This window comes from Giraffa tippelskirchi, chromosome 1, assembly GCF_054371585.1.
Source record: "Giraffa tippelskirchi isolate mGirTip1 chromosome 1, T2T-mGirTip1v1.2.pri, whole genome shotgun sequence".
NCBI classification, from domain to species: Eukaryota; Metazoa; Chordata; class Mammalia; order Artiodactyla; family Giraffidae; genus Giraffa; species Giraffa tippelskirchi.
Genome location: NC_137275.1, coordinates 30,981,323 through 31,002,291, shown reverse-complemented (window position 1 = coordinate 31,002,291; position 20,969 = coordinate 30,981,323). Strand labels below are relative to the sequence as shown.

At 34.8% G+C, this 20,969-nt stretch overlaps 1 protein-coding gene across 28 annotated transcripts in view; it reads left to right on the top strand.

Moving 5' to 3' along the window:
* Positions 1 to 20,969, top strand: part of YTHDC1 (YTH N6-methyladenosine RNA binding protein C1) — a 38,049-nt gene that overhangs the window by 7,251 nt on the left and 9,829 nt on the right. For 8 of the 28 annotated variants that reach the window (XM_081502135.1, XM_081503353.1, XM_081501951.1 and 5 more), the window contains exons 2-10: positions 3,719 to 3,820; positions 5,238 to 5,566; positions 5,695 to 6,115; positions 11,180 to 11,269; positions 11,732 to 11,785; positions 12,378 to 12,472; positions 14,604 to 14,712; positions 14,822 to 14,939; positions 20,812 to 20,896. In XM_081502135.1, the coding sequence (XP_081358261.1) occupies positions 5,261 to 5,566; positions 5,695 to 6,115; positions 11,180 to 11,269; positions 11,732 to 11,785; positions 12,378 to 12,472; positions 14,604 to 14,712; positions 14,822 to 14,939; positions 20,812 to 20,896 (1,278 nt within the window). In that variant the 5' untranslated portion in view covers positions 3,719 to 3,820; positions 5,238 to 5,260. Of the gene's footprint in view, positions 1 to 3,718; positions 3,821 to 5,237; positions 5,570 to 5,694; positions 6,116 to 11,179; positions 11,270 to 11,731; positions 11,786 to 12,377; positions 12,473 to 14,603; positions 14,713 to 14,821; positions 14,940 to 20,811; positions 20,897 to 20,969 lie in introns of all 28 variants that reach the window. The other 20 variants (XM_081502039.1, XM_081501872.1, XM_081501320.1 and 17 more) reach the window with 5 other exon arrangements.

The following is a 20,969-nucleotide window of genomic DNA, read 5'->3' as shown; positions in this document are numbered from 1 at the left end:
CAAGGCATGCCCTAGGAGCCCCAGCTGTTTTGAATCTTCCCAGCCAGTGTGAATAAGCAAGCCTTCAGATGGTGTTAGCCAGCCTTTAACTGCAGCCACATGTGAGACTTTAGTTGAGCCCCAGAACCATAAGCAGTAAATAATAAATGACTATTGTTTTAAGTCACCAAGTTTTGGGATAGCATGTTAAATTTACTGCAATAGTCAGAATATTTATATATTTGTGTTATTGAGAAAAGAGGATTTTGTGTTATATTCAGGACCAGATTTTGTGTATCATGTACCCTAGTCATTATTAATCCAATGTTCAAGGAGGGTCAGATACCTGCCCCCCCCCCACCCAAACAGTGATCTTTTTATTCTAAATGCCTCTTATCAGAGGTGAAGAAACTGGAGCTCACGTTGGGACTTTCCCAAAGATACCTAGCTCTTAAATGATGACCTGGATTTTCTTACTTCCAAACACAAATCTTGTCTGTTATCATATTTCAGCAAAAACCACGGTTTCAATGGTGGAGAAAAGTAACTTAAATACGATCTTTTATATCAGGGAGTTAGAAAATAATATTTTAGGCTCTGTAGGCCTCATAAGGTCTTTGTCATATATTCTTTTCTTTTTTAGAAACACAACCTTAAAAATGTTGAAACCATTGTCTTGCCAGTCAAAAATAGGCTGTGGGCTGAATTTTGTTCTACAGGTCTTAGTTTGCCAATTTTGTGATAAAACCAGTTACATTTTTGTTGTCATAGAGTATAAAATGGGTAAAAATTTGTAGACATCAAATGAGGATATTATGGTTGAACCTAAAGTAAATTTAAGATGCTGCAATGTTTGGGATACATAGCTTTCTGATGCACTAGTTTGAAATTAATTACTAGTGCACCCAACCTTTCAGTGATGCTTTGTGGTCTTGTTTTCTTATACTTTGTTTAAAGGTACTTCTATTGTTTACATGTAATTTAACCCTATATTTAGAAAGCCTGAACTCTAGACAAGTGAATTTGGGTAACTTGAACTTCTGAGCTTCTATTTCTTTATCTGCAAAGTAGTCTATCTAAAATATACCTTATGTGTGTCATGTAGGATATGTATGAAAGTGATAAAATGTTAAAAAAGCAACTATTGGTTAGTATTTTAAAAATTTGTAGATACTTTCTAAAACTGCAACTAATCTTTGGATTTGTCTATTTATTTGGATTTGTCATTTATTAAAGTTTTTAAAGAGAGTAGTACCCTTTTTGTAGGGAAACCATGATTTAGGCATGTCTGAAATTTAAATTGATATAATCAGCCTCCCAGTATTTCTTTCTGTGTTAGATTTAGCATGTATAAAAGTGTATAATTTCATGTGACTCTTCAGGCTTTTGGGTGGATATTTCTAATCAAGAACTAGTGATTTCTTGCAAAGATTTATGTAGCACTGTATTGTCTTATTTGCTGTCATGTCATAGTTATATTTTTTTTTCTTTTGGTTCTACAGATGTCTTATCTTTCAAGATCTGTTGGACCAACTTTTTTACTGACTAGAAAACTTTGACCCAAGTATTGCTTAGTATCTGAAAAACATGGATTTCTGTGTTTTTATTCTTTATTTATAATATAGTATCCAAAAATTGTGTTTGCCGCTATTCAGGTTTTGAGGAGATTTTATTCAGTGAAAACATGAACCCAGAGGATGAGAGAAACCTTTTTGATTTACATATCTTGATTGTCAATAACATTAAAAAAAAAATGGAAGCAGTCCATATAGTATATATTCATTTTAGAAGAATAGTAAAGTACAGAGAAGCATTTTTATGGCTCAGAAATCGGTTACTATGCTGTTTCAGGCATATGTAATTTTCAGTGTTCTAAGTAGCAACTGTGGCTCCAAGTACAGAAGATGTGTTGTTTCCTTTTCTGTATCCTGTGTCACCTTTCTTTTCCTCCTGTTATGCCTACATTATCTGTTTTAGTTCTCTTCAGTCCCTGATTTTTGTCCCTCTTTGGGGAAATTTGAGTTATATCTAATCTGTTCAGAGACCTCAGGTTAATAAACCTTGTTATACTTTGAGTGGGCTTTGCTTTTTGGCTAGAGCCATGGGTACAGTTGTCCTGTCTCATCAGTTTTTATGATTTTATACCTCTTGTTATGGCACCTTAAATTTGGAAAGATATTTTTGATGCTTGTATGCTTAGTGTTTAAAACATTAACCATTAGCCTAGTGCCTTATTTTTGGGGAAAAAAATCAGTTTAAAGTAGTAAATACATAATTGCATGTATTTCTAAGAATTTTTTTGTCCCATTAGACAGGATGGGGGGGGTATGAAGGGAGGTGGGATGATGAAACTGAGTTGTAAGTTTTCGTGATCATTGAAAGTATCAGGTATAGTCAATGGTTCCTTAGTCTGGACAAGTTATACTTGTTATAGTCCAAAGCAGCAGCCTCAAATGTTTCTGATTATGTACCCCATCACTAATTTTCTTCTTTTAACCTACTTCGATGTTATTTCAGACAACAGGATAGCTGTAGGGATAGTACAAAGATTTTTTTGCTTTTCAACCACATTGCACACGTTAACATTTTTACCATATTTGTCTTTCTAATTCATTCACACTCCCTCTTTTGTCAGTTGCAGACATGATGCTTCTTTGCTCCTAAATACTTAAGTATGTATTTTCTAAAAAGTAGAATTCTCTTTTACTTAACTGTAGTACTATCAAAATCAGGAAATGAACATTGATACCTGTAGTCTGCAGATCTTATTTAGATTTCACTAGTTTTTCCAGTTAAGTCTCAGATCATATGCTGTATCACATATCTTTTAGTCTCCTTTAATCTGAAGTGTTTTCTTAATGTTTGTATTTCATGATATTGATGTTTTGGGATGCCTCTAAATTTGGGTTGGTTTTGTATTTGTTTCCTTATGTACAGGTTTAGGTTTTGCATTTTGCATAGGAATATTGCAGAATTGTTCCATGAGTAGTGCGTCATACCAGGGTCCATGATACTGATTTGACCCACTGTGGGTGATGTTAACTATGATTACTTGTTTAAGTTGGAGTCTGCCAGAGTTTCTGAATTGTAAAATGGTAATCAGTAAGTATTTTTCCCGAAGTACACAATCTTTGATAAATATGCATGCTGTTGCTTCAGTCTGATGCTGTGTGACCCCATGGACTGTAGCCTTCCAGGCTTCTCTTCTCCGTGGGATTCTGCAGTCAAGAATGCTGGAGTGGGTTGCCATGCCCTTCCCCCAGGGATCTTCCAAACCCAGGGAGCAAACACGCATCTCTTCACATCTCCTGCCTTGGCAGGAGGATTCTTTACCACTAGCGCCACCTGGGAATCCCTTTGATAAATATATGTTTATTTAAAAGTTATGCACCTGTATTATTATTTTTTTTATTATGCACATTTTAAAGCAGTTGACAGAAACTAGAGATGAAAGGATGACACACAAATAAACAAGTTCTCAAAACTTTTTCTTTTTGTACCCCAGTATATCCTTTCATACCCTATGGGATATATACTCCAGGCTTTGTAGACCAGGGCTTTGTAGCATATCCTCTACTTTGTGTGGTTTTATAGGAATTATTCTTGTGTCTTGATCCTGAAATAAAAGCTCCTTAAAGGTTATGTTCTCATACTTAAGTAGCTTCACAGTAAGTACTCAAAAATAAATGCTTAATGGTAATGATTTTTCCCCATTACTTTTTAATTTCCTTGCTTTCAGATGGAGAACTTAATGTTCTAGATGATATTTTGACTGAAGTACCAGAACAGGATGATGAACTCTATAATCCAGAGAGTGAACAAGATAAAAATGAGAAAAAGGGTAAGATTTCTGTTTATTTTGTTAAAATATGTGTACATAGAGATAAATATACTAAGTCTTTGCTTTTGTACTTGTTCCTTGAGGCTCTTAACACCAAAAGCACAATCATAACAAGCAGTGGTACCCAATTCCACATGAAAGAGAGTAATATATATTTTTTCAAACATGTGAAATGTCTCAGATGAGTTTATTCCAGTATTTGAAAGCTGTGTTTTTTAACTTTGGAGTACAAATATTTCAGAAGACATTTTATTTTTTTATATCTATTTTTTAACTTTACAATATTGTATTTGTTTTGCCAAATATTGCCATGAATCTACCATGGGTGTACATGTGTTCCCCTTCCAAACACCCCCCCCACCTCCCTCCCCATCCCATCCCTCCAGGTCATCCTGGTGCACCAGCCCCGAACACCCTGTATCGTGCATTGAACCTGGACTGGAGATTCGTTTCATGTATGATAATTTACATGCTTCAATGCCATTCTCCCTTATCATCCTGTCCTCGCCCTCTCCCATAGAGTCCATAATACTGTTCTATATATCTGTGTCTCTTTTGCTGTCTTCGCATACAGGGTTATCTTTACCGATTTACTAAATTCCATATATATGTGTTAGTGTACTGTATTGGTGTTTTTCTTTCTGGCTTACTTCACTCTGTATAATAGGCTCCAGTTTCATCTACCTTATTAGAACTGATTCAGATGTATTCTTTTTAATGGCTGAGTAATATTCCATTGTGTATATGTACCACAGCTTCCTTATCCATTCGTCTGCTGACGGGCATCTAGGCTGCTTCCATGTCCTGGCTATTGTAAACAGTGCTGCGATGAACATTGGGGTATACGTGTCTCTTTCAATTCTGGTTTCCTCAGTGTGTATGCGCAGCAGTGGGATTGCTGGGTCATATGGCAGTTCTATTTCCAGTTTTTTGAGGAATCTCCACGCTGTTCTCCATAGTGGCTGTGTGTGTTAGTCACTCAGTCGTGTCCAACTCTTTGTGACCCCATGGACTATAGCCCACCAGGCTCCTTTGTCCCTGGGATTCTCCAGGCAAGAATACTGGTGTGGGTTGTCGTTTCCTTCCTAGTGGCTGTACTAGTTTGCATTCCCACCAATAGTGTAAGAGGGTTCCCTTTTCTCTACACCCTCTCCAGCATTTATTGCTTGTAGACTTTTGGGTGGCAGCCATTCTGATGGGCGTGAAATGGTACCTCACTGTGGTTTTGATTTGCATTTCTCTGATAATGAGTGATGTTGAGCATCTTTTCATATGTTTGTTAGCCATCTGTATGTTCAGAAGACATTTTAAAGAAATGAGGCTTTTTTTTTTTCTCTGATATATTTACTTGTTGACCTTTGGTGAAATAAGTCTTAATACCCAAACTTTTTTTTTTTTTTTTTTTGATATTTTTAAGGTTCAAAAAGAAAAAGTGACCGAATGGAATCTGCTGACACAAAGCGACAAAAGCCTTCTGTTCATTCAAGACAATTGATTTCTAAGCCACTGAGCTCATCAGTTAACAATAACAAAAGAATGGTTAGTACAAAAGGAAAATCAGTCACAGAGTATAAAAATGAGGAATATCAAAGATCTGAAAGAAACAAGCGGTTAGAAGCTGATCGGAAGATTCGTTTGTCAAGCAGTGCCTCTAGAGAACCTTATAAGAGTCAACCTGACAAAACTTGTCTGCGGAAAAGGGATCCTGAAAGGAGGGTTAAATCCCCTACACCAGATGATTCTGAGGTAGTAAATATTATTGCAGATATAATACAGAAAGCAATTCTTTGAATTCTGTTTGAGGCTAGAACTATTTGTTCACTCTGACCTTGTCTGTTGTATGACTGCTGATTCCCTTTTTCTTTAAATATCAGAGAATTGCGCTTGAAGTGGATAGACGTGCAAGCAGATCCAGCCAGTCTTCTAAGGAGGAAGTGAACTCTGAAGAATATGGCTCTGACCACGAGACTGGCAGCAGTGGTTCTTCTGATGAGCAAGGCAACAACACTGAGAATGAGGAGGAGGGGGTGGAAGATGTGGAGGAAGACGAAGAGGTGGAAGAAGATGCAGAGGAAGAGGAAGAGGTGGATGAAGATGGAGAGGAGGAGGAGGAGGAAGAGGAGGAGGAGGAGGAAGACGAGGAGGAAGAGGAAGAAGAATATGAACAGGATGAGAGAGACCAGAAGGAAGAGGGAAATGATTATGACACTAGAAGTGAGGCTAGCGATTCTGATTCTGAATCTGTTACCTTCACGGATGGGTCTGTCAGATCTGGTTCAGGAACAGATGGATCAGGTACTAATTTTTATATGTAAAAGTTTGTCTTTATTTTTTAATTGACCTGATTGGTGTTTTTCTTGAATATTTTAAAATTGAGTTATGAAATTTTAGGCAATGTGGGATGTTAGTAAGACTGTCCTGTGTTGGTTTTTTTTTTTTTTAATGCGATGTGTTTTGGGATGTATTATGCACTTGAATAAGATTTACATATCTTAGTAAAAGTGTTTCTCAGCTCCAAATTGATTGTATTGCAAATGCACATTACTTCATTTGTTTCTCTGATAAGGAAATACATCTGAGGTTTTAATGTTATAAATTCTTTGATTTATATACTCGTCAACACCAGCTTATTTAAACACTGCTGTACTTAAAGTATATTCATATGGAACCTATCTGCTAGGTATTAGAGTATTTTCATGTTAAATACCTCTAGATTTCCATCATGTGGCAACAGAAATCAAAATAACTTTGTTTTTCTCTTGGGAGCATGAACTTTTATTTTTATACCTGTGGGTTGACTGGGGCAATGCCTCCAGAGGGCTGGCTGTAAAAGGTATTAGATGGAAGATAAGAGTGTAAAATTCGTACGGAGAGACTAGAAAAGAATACTAGATGCTTTGCCACTTTCTCTGACCCAGGAGACTTAAAGTAGGAATGGTAGATAGTTGCAGTCACTAGGCTGAAGGGGGGAAATTCAGAAGGTAGAGCAAGGAGAGGTCAGGGTCCTTAAAGATCATTGGCCACTATATGATGATTATAGTCCTGTGGCTGTCTTAATGTAAAGGTACAACCAGATCTGCTACATAGGCCAGATGTAACAAACATTGGAATACAAGAAAAATTCTATTCTTTTGATATATGTGATAGTTACAATGTCATTGTAGAATTTTATCATTTTAGTAGTACATTGTTGGTAAATCATATTCTTGATCGTGTAAATGTTAGAGCAGCTGGCCAGGTATTCTCCAGTTGGCAGCTGAAGTGCTTCTAGCCTTTTACTCACCAGAGTTCTAGGTTTGGGAGTTGAACAGGTTTATGAAGGTGGTTAAAGAGTTAAACTGAACAGATGGGTAGTTGGGTTTAATACAAAAAGAACTTGTGAAATCTATTACTATTATTCTATCATACTTTGCACAGACTGATGGGATATGCATTTATAATTTATGATAATGGATAGAAAACAAAAATTGCATTGAAAGTATGAAGAATGTTCACTTATTGTGGAGAATGTGTGAAACTATAAAAGTAGGGGACATTTTATTGTAGGAATCTTCTTTTTGGTGTCCACATTAGGAATGATATTTCTTAGACTTGAATGTTTATCTTGTTTAAGTTAAACTTGGAGAAGGGAATGGCTACCCATTCCAGTATTCTTGCCTAGAGAATCCACAGACAGAAGAGCCTGGCAGGCTACAGTCCATCGGGTTGCAATGAGTTGGACATGACTGAGCGAGTAAACACGCACGCCAAGAAGATTGTATAAATAGATTGGACCTGAAATAATGTGTATTTTAATAAGCTCCTAGATGCTAATACTTAGCAAGATACTTATTCATACTTTTTATGTTTTTTGCAGATCAGATAGTTTGTATTGAATGCTAGCCAATGGTTTTTAGAAAACCTGGATATTAAAACTGTTAAAGAGATTTATTGTTAGAGATACCTGGAACTCTTACTGTCCTTGTTAAAGGAAGCTTTGTGACTTTTCTTTGGAAGAACTCTTACATGGAACATGTTTTAAAGACTATTCAGTATGCAGGATATTATTTTTATCATGGGGCAGTTTCTATTACTGTGAAAGAAAAAGAACCGGAAACTCTTTAAAGAGAGGCACCAGTTTTTAAATACAAAGGATGACAGTTTAGTTTCCTTGTCATGAATTTTCTAGACTCCAGTTTATTTTACCTTATTTTTTCCTCAGAACTTTAGCAACTTCCTTTTATAGTAAAAGTGACACAGTTGGTGATTGTTAAAGGTTATTTTTTTTGGTGACTTTTTTTGATCTGAGAATAATAGGAGAGGGGATTATAAACTTAAGAGCAGTGAAAGTTAGTTGTACAAAAAAGATAAAACTCCTTGGAGATTTTTCATGGTAATACAATATTTAACTTTATATAAAATTTGTTGGGCAAGATCTGCTTCTTTTATTTTTCCTGCATCACCTTAGTGAGAGATTCTTTTAATACTTAGAATCATAAAGTATTTTTTTTAAACAGCAACAGGAGTTGTATTATTCTTTGTGATCAATTTATAATGTTTGGAAGTGGAGTGTTAGTCACTCAGTTGTGTCCGACTCTTTGCAACCCCATGGACTGTGGCCCCCCAGGCTTCTCTGTGCATGGAGTTTTCCAGTAAAGAATACTGGAGTGGATTACTGTTCCTTTCTCCAGGGGATCTTCCCGATCCAGGGTTGAACTTGGGTGTCCTGCATTGCCCATCTGAGCCACCAGGGAAACCCTGTAATGCTTAGATTCCCTAACTGTTCAAATAGGAAAAAGTAAAAGAAACATGTTAGACGTTTTGAAAGAAATAATTTAGAATGATTTTTTTAAAACAAAGTTTATTTTTCTAATCTCCTTCATGTGCATGTTAATTGATTCAATGAATTCAGTTCCTTCTGTATACTAGACACTATATAAGAATGTGTAGTCAGTGAACAAAACAGACATGATGAGAAAGAGATTTGGGATGTGACAAAAACTCCTGTTTCTCTTCTGTTTGGTAGAGGTTTTCAGTTATTTTGTACTAAAATGTCAGTTTAATTTCTTTTGAAGGTCTTACAGTTTACCCTGACAGGGAGAGGATTTTAAAACTTGAAAGTTAGGTCTCATTCAAAGCTGGCAAGCCTAGGAATACTTTCTTCTATAGCTAATTATATGAATATCAGTATGTTCCCCAGTTGCTAGCTTTAAATGGGCTTGGCTTTGTAATGTGTCAGTATGTACTGCCTTGCCTTTCCTGTTTGCCAAGAGTTAGAAACATCAGCATCATTTATAAACTTCTTGTTAACAATCTATTTGGAGAAGGTATTAGTAAATTACAAGGGGGAGAAATGCTTACTTAAAAGGAACTTGTTACCTTGTAGTTTTCCCTCTTTAAACTAGCTTAAACTTAGAATCCCTTTTCAAGAACAGTAGTAAAATATCTTTTCTATTCTCTTAATAAGAATAGAGCTCTTGGCTTGTACTTTCAAGTTAGAAACTAGGATCTGCCACTCAGGAACCATGGGACCCTGGCCAACTTTCCTGACCACACCACTAAGTTGAGGTTTCCTTTTCTGTAAGTGAGAATAATGGTATTATGTATCTCATGAGTTTAAGGATTAAGGGAGATAATCTATTTAAAGCTTTTAAAATAGAAGTTTCTATGAAAGATCGTTGATCATCATTTCAACATTCTTTTATTTTTATAAAAATAAGTATATGTGTTTTCTCCCATAATATTCCTTTTAGCTGAAAAGTAAAGGTGCTTATCGTGATGTAATTAAAATACTGATAAACAGTGACAGGAGAGCCTAATTCCATTTTAGGTCTTCATTTATATGCTTATGAAGTTCCAAATTAAGCCTGAAGTTGTTCTTATAAGTAATGCAAACCTTTTCTGTCTATTGAAGATTCCCAAGTTTTTAATAGCACTATACAGACTCACTGAGATTTTAGAGATAAATTTTGAATTGAATTTGAAAATAAGCAGTAATTCAGGAAGGAAATGGTTAAAAAGAATGTATTTGAAGACACAGAAGCAAGCAGTGGCAACCAGGAGGGAGTTACTAGTGTAGTGTAATTTTTTTTTTTTGAACAGTTGAGAACCTTTGAGTTCTGGTGTTCATTGGACATCTCAAAATCAGACTTGGAATTTTGCTGAAGAATGATGGTAAACTTTTTAAAAAGAGGACTTAAAACAGTGATACTTGGTGCATAGAAGGAAACATTGTAATTTTTTCTTGCCTTTATTTTTTATTGGAGTATAGCTGATTAACAGTGTTGTGATAGTTTCAGGTGAACAAGGAAGGGACTCAGCCATAGATACACATGTATCCATTCTCCCCCAAATTCCCCTCCCATCCCGGCTGCCACATAACATTGATCAGAATACCTACTTTGCTATACAGTTGGTCCTTGTTGGTTACCCATTTTAAATACAGCAGTATGTACATATCAATCCCAAGCTCCTTAACTATCCCTTCCCCTCATTCCCCGTCCACAACCATAAGTTGGTTTTTGAAGTCTGTGAGTCTGTTTCTGTTTTGTAAATTCGTTTGTATCATTTCTTTTTAGATTCCACGTATAAGGGATGTCATAAGATATTTTTCTAGTTCTGATTTATTTCATTCAGTATGACACTCTCTAGGTCCATTCCTGTTGCTGGAAATGGCATTATCTCATTCTTTTTAATGGCTGAGTGATACTCTGTTGTATGTACGTATCACATACTCTTTATTCATTCCTCTGTTGATGGACAGTATGTTGCTTCCATGTCTTGGCTATTGTAAACAGTGCTGCGATGAACATTAGGGTGTGTGTATCTTTTTGGATCACATTTTTCTCCAGATATATGTCCAGGAGTGGGATTCAGGGTCATACTAGCTGAATGTTTTTTAAGGAACCTCCATACTGTTCTCCATAGTGGCTGTGCCAATTTGCATTCCCAACAAAAGTGTAGGAGGGTTCTCTTCTCCCCACATCCTCTCCAGCATTTATTATTTGTGGATTTTTTGATGACAGCCATTCTGGCTGGTGTGAGGGAACACCATAAATTTAATTGAAAGAAAAGTAGTGTTTGCTTTGCAGAATTTTTTTCCCCCTTTTAAAACTTTTAAGACTTCCTTTTATATATAGGGTAAGTAGTTTTTAATTATGGCTGTGTATTTTTATTTGATTAAAATTGGTGGGAGAAATAAAAAATGTGCTTAGCTTTTGAACAAGGCCTGAATTGGAACACTTCTTCTGAGGAAGTTAAGTGGGTCAGGAGAGGTTAGTAATGAATAATACTTTGGGAAAATCCAGACGTGATGATACATTCTTATTTGATTAACTTACATTGTAATGTTTTTAAAAATCTTGTCTTAATTCTTTCTAGATGAGAAAAAGAAGGAAAGAAAGAGAGCTAGAGGCATATCTCCTATTATTTTTGATAGAAGTGGAAGCTCTGCATCAGAGTCATATGCAGGTATTCTCATTTACTTTTATTTGTGATTATATCTGACTGATTCTAATGTAATCTGCTGTAAAAAGTGTGGAGGCTGTAGTTTAGCGTGAACTTGTTGATGTTCATAGTATTGATTTCTGGCATGTTCAGTGTAATAATTCTAGAAGAGACTAAGCTTTTTCTTATTATTTTAATCCTGTTCTGTTACTGCTTAAGTGGAATTTCACTTTTTTTGTTTCTTGGAAGATGATGATTCAGTGACTAGTTTTCTGAGTGAGAAACTGTTCAAATATTTTTAAAAACATCCAAACAATCCAAAAAGCAAAACACTCGTACACATTGAGAAGTATTTTTTTTGTGTGTGTGGGTGCGCCAGGAAGAATAATTTGTCTTGAATGAGAACTTTATGTGACAAGACTGTAGAAATTTTGTCTTATCTCTATTAAAGCCCAATCTGAACAAATGTACTTTGGCTAAATACAGGTTCAGAAAAGAAGCATGAGAAATTATCATCTTCCGTTCGTGCTGTCCGAAAAGGTATCATTTAAATTTGAAATTGTTTTCATTGCATGCTGCCTTAAAGTCATTATTTTGCCTTATTGGTTCTCCATTAATAGTTGGTTTTAATGTAGTAATGTTCTGATATATTGCACTAAGGGGGGAGAAAAGAGTGTCCTACACAGAGCTCCATATTCACTTTTTACTGCCATATCTTTTAGAAAAATAGCAAACATCTTAAGCTGTCGTAGTTTCTGGACAGAGTGGATGTTGTATATAATATATATATATTTTAATATATATATATATTTTAATAGCATAAGAATTTATTAACAATTTTAAATGATTAATGTGATAAAAATCCATAAAATTTATAACTATTTTCACACTTAAAATATGGATCTGATATATCAGAACATTACTATATTAGGTTTGCCTTCTTGCAAAATGCTGGTGTCTTTCCTTAGCTTTGCTTTATTACGTGTTGTGGCTTAGCTTTTCAGGTTGAATGGGTGACTATGAATTTTAAAAGTTTAGCTGGGTTGCAGAGGGTTAATTTCAGTTAGTACAACTTAAATTCCTCTGTGTGATAATGGCCTCGGGTTAATCAATTTGGATTTCTTTTTTTCAGATCAAACCAGTAAACTCAAATATGTTCTACAGGATGCAAGATTTTTTCTCATAAAGAGTAACAACCATGAGAATGTGTCCCTTGCCAAAGCTAAGGTATTAGCATCAGTTCTATTGAAACTATCCTAACCTTGAAAATTTTAAATGTGAAAGTAGACTTGAGTATCCCTTGAGTACATGAGATACTGTAATTTTCATTAAAGCTTTAAAGCTCTTTCCCCTATTTGCCATGCAGAGTCTGCTTTTTTGACTGGTTAAACAACCAAGTAGTAACTTTAAGTTTTCTTTTAAATCTTCTGAAGATGAGTTTAGAAGTAAAATTACTTAGTATTTGAAGAATATATTTCATTATATGTTGTACTGCAAAAGTGGTTCGAGTTTTGTGTTTCTTTATTCAGTTGCTAGTTTATTATACCAACACTTTTTAAAGTTTCTTTAGTCAGCCAATTTTTGTTCTGTATTACTGCTTATTTTACACCTTGAGGTTTTCTTGAAAAGAATATGCTCCTCTATGGAGAATCTCTTTTAGTTTTTAAAAGTAAGATCACTTGGATTTGGAAGAAAAGAGAAGACTCAGTTTACAGGCCCATCCTAGCCTTTACAAAAGGGATATACCTGGTTGCTATCAGATGTTGTAAGGTTAATTTTTTTCTAATGTTTTTGTTGTAAAATGCATCTACTTTTTATACAAACTATTACAATATTTTCATGTTTTTGGTTTAAGACAGTTTCCACTGCAAGAAAGGTAAAACTAAACACTTCTTAAAGATATTTGTGTCAGTATTAATGATCCTATATTTCTGATTTGAGAGGTTAACCCATTAAATTTTACAGATGGAAGGAATAATATGCCAAATAACTATCTGATGGAAATTTATTCTGTTCCTCAGCTGGAGTGGATTTAGGCAAAAGTATTTAAGCATCTAGTGTGAGTGAGATCTAGTATGTATCAGCAGATCAAACTGAATTGAAGCTTCTGGTTTACTTTACCATTCTGCCTCTTAATCTTTCATGAAGAAAAAATTGATTAAAATGCTTTGGAAATGGTAGCTGTGTTCCAGTTCTACATAAACACAAGTCTCTTCAAACTATTGGTATATGAAAATTTGAACTTAAATTGAGAAGAGAAATGATTCAAACTTAATAGAAGTTCTTTCTTGTAGTTTATTAGCATATTTTTTAATCATTAGGCAGTTTTTATTTTACTTACTTTTATTTTATTTTTTAAATTAAAATTTTTCTGGGCCCTAATGCACTACATGTGGGATCTTAGTTCTCTGAACAGGGATTGAACTTGTGTGCCCTGCAGTGGAAGCACAGAGTCCTAACCACTGGACCACTAGGAAAGTCCCTGAGCAAGTTTTGTTTTTGTTTTTTCAAATTATGGGACTAGGATAACACATTTATTGGAAAGTACAGAACAACATTACATATAATTCCACTGCAGATTACAGTTAACTTTTTAAATTAGATGAATTAAGATTTTTTTTTGTTGGAGTTTCAGTATCAAACTCTCAAATTAATAGAGTGAATATACAGAAGTAGAACAATATAGTAGACCTGAAAAGCACTATGAACCAATTCAACATAATTAAGATTTATACAATTTTCACACAACAGCAGGGTACAAATTCTATTCATGTTTCCGTAGACTATAATCCAGGAGACAACTGGAACATATGCAGGGATGTAAAACAAAGTGGAAAATTTCATGGTCTAAAGTTACTGAAATCATACAGTCTGTTCTCTTATCCCTGTGAAATTATGTTAGAAATCAGTGTCAAGAGATATTTGAAAATAATACACATATTTTCGAGTGCATTGTGACATTTACCAAGAGATCTCTTGACTTAGCCATTAAAAGTCTAGACACAGTTTTTAAAGAAGAAATGTACACATTGTGATTCACTTTCAAACAAAATGTTTTTCCGGTAGTGAATGGTTCTAATTTAGAGTAACTGTTGGTGATTGTTTTTATTGTATAAAATTCTAGCTCATATCTTTTGGTCACCTCCTGCCCTCATGTGTTTTACTTGTGGTTTTAATGTTTTTGTTAAGTTTGGTAATTTTCTCCATATTTTTCCTGAGTATTATATTATTTGACTGCTGATAAATAGGACCTTTATTCATAATAGCTTATTGGTAGCCTTGGTCTTTTGCAAATATAATTGGAAACATAAAAGATTTATGTTAATTTCAGTCTGTGATCTTCACATCATTTATATAGGGTGTATGGTCTACACTGCCTGTAAATGAGAAGAAATTGAATGTTGCATTCAGATCTGCAAGGAGTGTTATCTTAATATTTTCTGTGAGAGAGAGTGGAAAATTTCAAGGTAAAATTTCAATGTTAATTTTTCAAGGGAAATTTCAAAGTAAAAATAATTTGGATATGGAAAAACATTAATTAAATTTGCATGAATACATTATAATTTATTCCCTTAGGATTTGCAAGACTTTCTTCAGAATCACATCATGGAGGATCTCCTATACATTGGGTACTTCCAGCAGGAATGAGTGCTAAAATGCTGGGAGGCGTCTTTAAAATTGATTGGATTTGCAGGTAAATTACACACTTTTCTGTAGATAATTAAAATTGCCCTTGTTTTGAATGGGCTACCAGTTGATAATGTTAACATTACCCAGTTACTTAGTTGTAATTTATTATTCTAATTATTCTCCCCTTTTTTGGTCTTAATCCTAATCTGATTGGGATCTCTGGGGTTTGTTCAACAATGTTGAAAGTAAAAAGAACATTATATACTTTGTTCACCACCTTTATAATCTAAGATGCATAGGGCAAAGAGTCAAGAGTTTAGTCAAGAGTTTTATGTATTTCATTGGTCCTCTGTGTTAGTAACAGCAGAAATGTATGAATCAGACAATTGCTTGGAATGTTATTTAACATATATCTATCTTTAGTGGTTTAACTTGGCATTTTATTACTGTAAAGTGGGAAAACAGTCACTCTTTGGCCTGGCTAAATAACATTTTGGGGGTGACAAATTTAGTTGTGAACAGGTAGTGTTTTTTAAGGAAGTTAATAAAGTCATGTTAGTTAGCATTGTGATCTTTGAAACTGAAGTAATTAAGATTTAAATGTTTGTTATAAAAATAGACTTATTTTGAACTCAAGAGTTATTTACTACTTTTTTTGACTTTACTAAGTGATTGTACATTGTTTTAAAAAAATGATTAAAACAGTCAGTTTAGATAATGCAAACAAACTTAACACTTCAGGAAATGGACAGTTTGTTGTCTGGAACTGCCAGCTGGGGTGAAGGCAGAAAGCTTTTATAGGATAAATAGTAATGAACAAGAAAGATACTAATAAGAAATTATTTGATTGGGTGGGGTAACATTGTCAACCTTGCTTGGGATGAGGAAGCCCAGAGCTGGCTTGGTATTTGGGGATTGGCTGACAGGACATATTGCATTTCTGGTCAAATGGAGCATTTACAGGGACGTGAAAGTTAACCTAAATTTCAGTTTGCTGGTTTGGCCCCTTGGGCAGGAGTGACTCCATCTTGGGCCTAAAAGGGTATTTCAACAGTCTGAAAAGCTATTTATTTAAGTGAACTTGGCATGTACAAATCTACTACTTGTAAAATTAATTTTAGTTAAACAAGAATTACCTGAAAGGGACCATATGGATTTTTTGGTATTACAAGTTGACTTAGGTGGATTTTGAGGGGGATAGAGGAATTGGATAAGAAGGAAAAAATGCTATTCGTTTTCAGGAAGGCAAACTAACACAGAGAAGAACCATGAAATCAGAAACCTTGGGGGTGGGAGGTGGGATATGTTGGGTGATACAGGGAGCCACCTTTTTAATGAAGCACTGTCAGTAAAGAGAACAACAAAAGGCAAAGATTATTTATTATTAATGTGGGTCAGCCTGAGGAGTTAAACCTTTACTTTGGGACAGTGAAGAACTATGAAATGCGTGGGCAGTGATACAGCAGACTATGTTGATATTTAATAGAATAGCAAAATGCTAGATACATATATCACCATTACTCATCCCATCGTTACTTTCTATAGGGAAAAATTAGAAGCAATCTCAACTCTCCTGTATAGGAAATTGGTTAAGTAAATTATGGTTTGTAGTGTGATACATGTAACATGGAAAGATTTAACAGATGAAAGGATACATAATTATGTTGAAATGCATTGTTAGCATGGTGCGACTATAGATAATATTCCCATATTCCACTGTACCCAGAGTTTTAAAATGTAGTTCTTTATTTGTAAAATTAATCATAATCAAAATTACAAAGTTTAGAAATCTGGTGGTAGTTTATAGGGAAGACAAGTTATTTCTTAGCAGAGATAAGACATTTTTACTTATAATTTTTTTTGATAGATAAAGGCCAAAGGAAAGGTTTGCTAAGTCTGTGGTTTTATGACTAGAGACATTATTGGTGTCACTGAAAGATATTTGGAGATGATGCTTTCTTAGGAATAGAAGAAAAGTAATTACCCAGTTTTAGATTGGTGGTAGCAAATTTCATTTTGAATGTTACTTATTTAGCTTTATTTTCAAATTATTGATAAAAAAATTTCTCAATTTTCGAAGATTATTCACAGATTATTGTCTCATTTTCTTCATTGACTTACAGGCAGTTTTACACAGAAGAGGTACAGATTCAAATAGTCCATCCTTCTAGCACTTTGTTTAAAATTTTGGGTAGTAATTCTTATTTTTAAGTAAGTTTTAAGGTTTACCTGAAAAGAATATTTTTTTAAAAATTACAGCTTTAAAAAAAAATAACAAGTATGTTCAAGAGTAATTTTATAGTACTTAAAAGTTCTGAGGAGGCACATGATATTATTACATTGATACTTCCATTGGATAAGTCACTTGAACTGTTTTCCACATGAAATGAGAATTACTTTTAACTGTTAGTGTTAAAGGGATTAAACTTTAATAAATATAAATCAGATATGATAGTTACTAGAGTTTTATTTAAGTGCTTTATGGATTTAATAACTGGCTCTGAGTTTTTTTTAGGTGTGGTCCTTGGATCACTTGCATCAGTAGTATCTGATGATTAGAATGTAGGATCCTGACATGCGCCTCAAACCTGTATGCATGCACTCATGCTCACTCATTCAGTTGTGTCTAACTCTTTGTAACCTTTTGGACTGTAGCCCGCCAGACTCCTCTGTCCACAGGATTTTTTTCAAGCAAGAATACTGGAGTGGGTTACCATTTCCTTCAGGGGATCTTCCCAACCCAGGGATCAAACCTGAGTCTCCTGTATCTACTGTATCTTCCAATTTGCAGGTGGATTCTTTACCACTGAGCCATCGGAGAAGCTCCGTAGGCACACTTGAATTTTTAAGACTAGATGGTGCATGGTAGCAGATAAGGAAGAATGCATAAAAAGTGACTCATTTAAGTTGCCACTGGGAGTTAGATCAAAATAAGACTAAAATTATAAAATATCATTCAACCAGTATTAAATCTATATTTTAACCTCACACCCCTATCACATCCATTCCAAATAACCCATTTCTCTGTCTTTCATGGCTTCTCTGCTATTCTTTTTAGCTTTAATGACCAACTATCTAGTACATAAAGTCTTTGTACGGTTCATGTTCTTTTGTTAAATATGCCCCATTTACTAAGCTCCTTAAAGTAGAGAATCACTGCCATGTTACCTGGAATATTCACAGTAGAGATAATCCTCTGTAGGCCTCTTCATTACATGTCTGCTCAAAAGCTAGCTTTTAGGATGCCTGTTCTATAATCGTGATAACCACAGATGTACAATTTCTCTTAGTTTTAACCTGAGCCCTGTTTTACCTAAGGCCTCATAGTTCCCTCTGATATTCAGGCTGAGATTAACTAATTTGTCAAAACACTGGGCACATGTCTCTGGAATCTAGTTAGAACCAGTGCCACCAAAGAATTTTAACCCCAAGTGACTCAACCAGCTCAACATAATGCCTTTTTTGGGGACCAAGGGTATTCCATGGGAAATATGTAAATAACAGTGACAATTCTGTGCAATAATAACTTACAACCTTCCTGTGCTTTGGTAGTTAAAAGTGAAAGTGTTAGTTGCTCTGTCGAGTCCAGCTCTTTGCAACCCCATGTACTGTAACCCTCCAGGCTCCTCTGTCCATGTAACTCCAGGCAAGAATACTGGAGTAGCTTGCCATTCCCTTCTCCGGGGGATCTTCGCGACCCAGGGATCAAGCCCAGCTGGGTCTCCTAAATTGCAGTTGGACTCAACCATCTGAGTCACCAGGGAAGGTTGTAGATTATTCCTTTCTGTAATTTTTTTAACTGGCAATTTAGAGGAAAAATAAAAGAAACTATTAAAATACAGTTTTTAACTATAGATCTGTGTCTGGATATTCTAGGCTTTGGTATGGATTTAGTCTAGCTTAATGATGATCTCTTTCCTCCCAGCCCTCCCTGAAGTGGGGGGGTGGGAATATGTGTATAGATGTATATATGTACACACATATTTTTGTTTGTGTACACTCTTGAACCACTCTTGATGTGTGTGAGGTAAGATGTCTTTTAGATGAAGATTCAGGCCTTTTAGAAGTACCTAGTGGGCGTTTATTTCCATCACTCATTACTCACTTCTCCCATATCTTCACATCATTACAACAGATCATGCCACTTTGTAACTTTAATCTTTTCCTGTAGATGTTAAAATATTTTCTGAGGTTTAAAAAAGTCCAAAATTTGAGCGTTTAATATTCATCTTTAAGAAAATACACATAAGGCTAGAAGTAAATGGTTGTATAGCTTGTCCACTGGACCAGGTCATTTGCTTGTAATTTTTCTTCTCCATTATGTCTTCGCTCAGGTCTTTTTCATTGCTTCAGAAGTATCTCTGCTTTACCTTTCTACCTATGACCTTGCCCGAGTCACTTTTCTTTCAGGCTTATCCCTTATGCCACCTTTTCCAGGAAACATTTTCTATTTGTTTCTTTCTTGCTTGCCAAGATAAATATGACCATTCACATTAAAAGCAAAAGTTCTATACTCTGTTTATGGTATTCATTCTTTTTACAAAATACTTGTGTGTGCTTCTTTATTGTTTGGTAAAAGCTGTTTAAAAAAGGTTAGCAATGAAAGCTTTTTATGTTACTCATCTTTGTATGTCTTCTGAGAAGTTTCATTTGTATTGTAGATAATAGTTCTTTAATTAAAGCATTACTTTATGCACAGATAGATGAAACATTATTGAATGATGTTAATTTCTGATTTTTTTGGCAACAAGTATTTATTACTTGTCATGTTTATGTTCACTGTTGTGCTATAAAAATGAAGGGTATCTGTTTTTTTTTAACTTGGTGAGACTATTTTTCCCTGTGGCTCAGAAACTGGGGCCTATAATATAGAGTGAAGTAAGTCAGAAAGAGAAATGCCAATACAGTATATTAATGCATATATATGTAATTTAGAAAGACAGTAACGACGACCCTATATGCAAGACAGCAAAAGATGCAGTGATGTAAAGAACAGACTTTTGGTCTGTGTTGGTCTGTGTTGGAGAAGGCAAGGGCGGGATGATTTGAGAGAATAGCATTCAAACATGTATGTTACCATATGTGAAATAGAGGACATGAAGCAGGGTACTCAAACCGAGTGCTCTGGGACCACTCAAAGGGATGGGATGGGGTGGGGTGGGGAGGGAGGTGGCAGCGGGGTTCAGGCTAGGAGGACACGTACATCCGTGGCTGATTCATGTTGATGTATGGCAAAAACCACCACAATATTGTGAAGTAATTAGTCTCCAATTAATAATTAATTAATAAAAATAAAGTATAGCATTATAGTGTAAGAGGAGGAGTAGTGCATAATTAATACATGCAAATATGTAAATTTATAAGTATAAAATTTTGTATTATCAAGAGCTGTTCTATGTGTGGTAGAGAATATTGCTTTAGCAAAAGGGGAGGATTCTTGAATCTGGGAAAGCAGTCTTGAACCAAAGATAGGGGACATATATTCATGTGGTATTAACTGCCTGGTTAAAGTTCATCTCTTTATTGATCAGTTATTAAAAAATACAAGATTTTCAGTACACAGATGTAAGATGTTAACATTTGATGTGTTATTTCATTTGCAAGCTACCTAAAACAAGTTTGAAGAGAGTGGCGCTATCCTTATAAATATAACGTGAAGAAACTCAGGCTCAGAAAAGTTGAGAGAGACCGAACTGTCTTGGTGTCCTAGCTCATTTTATTAAGCAAATTTAGCTTTTTTTTTTTTTTTTTTTCCTTTTTGTGAATACAGGAGAATGTGAAAAGTGTGTCTCTGAATGTGGCTTTGTTTCGGGCAAATAATCTCTATCAATCTTAGTCGCATTTAAGTCATGATTAATAGGAATTCACTACTAAAGTAGAATAAGGTCTTTAAAGGATTCTGCGAAAGAATATAATTGATATCACTTTGTGTTTAGGCGTGAATTACCCTTTACTAAGTCAGCTCATCTCACCAATCCTTGGAATGAACATAAGCCAGTAAAGATTGGACGTGATGGACAGGTTTGTTGTTTTGATTCTTTAAAAAACACATATTTAATCACTCTTCTAGAAATCTTTATTCAAAGATATTTTA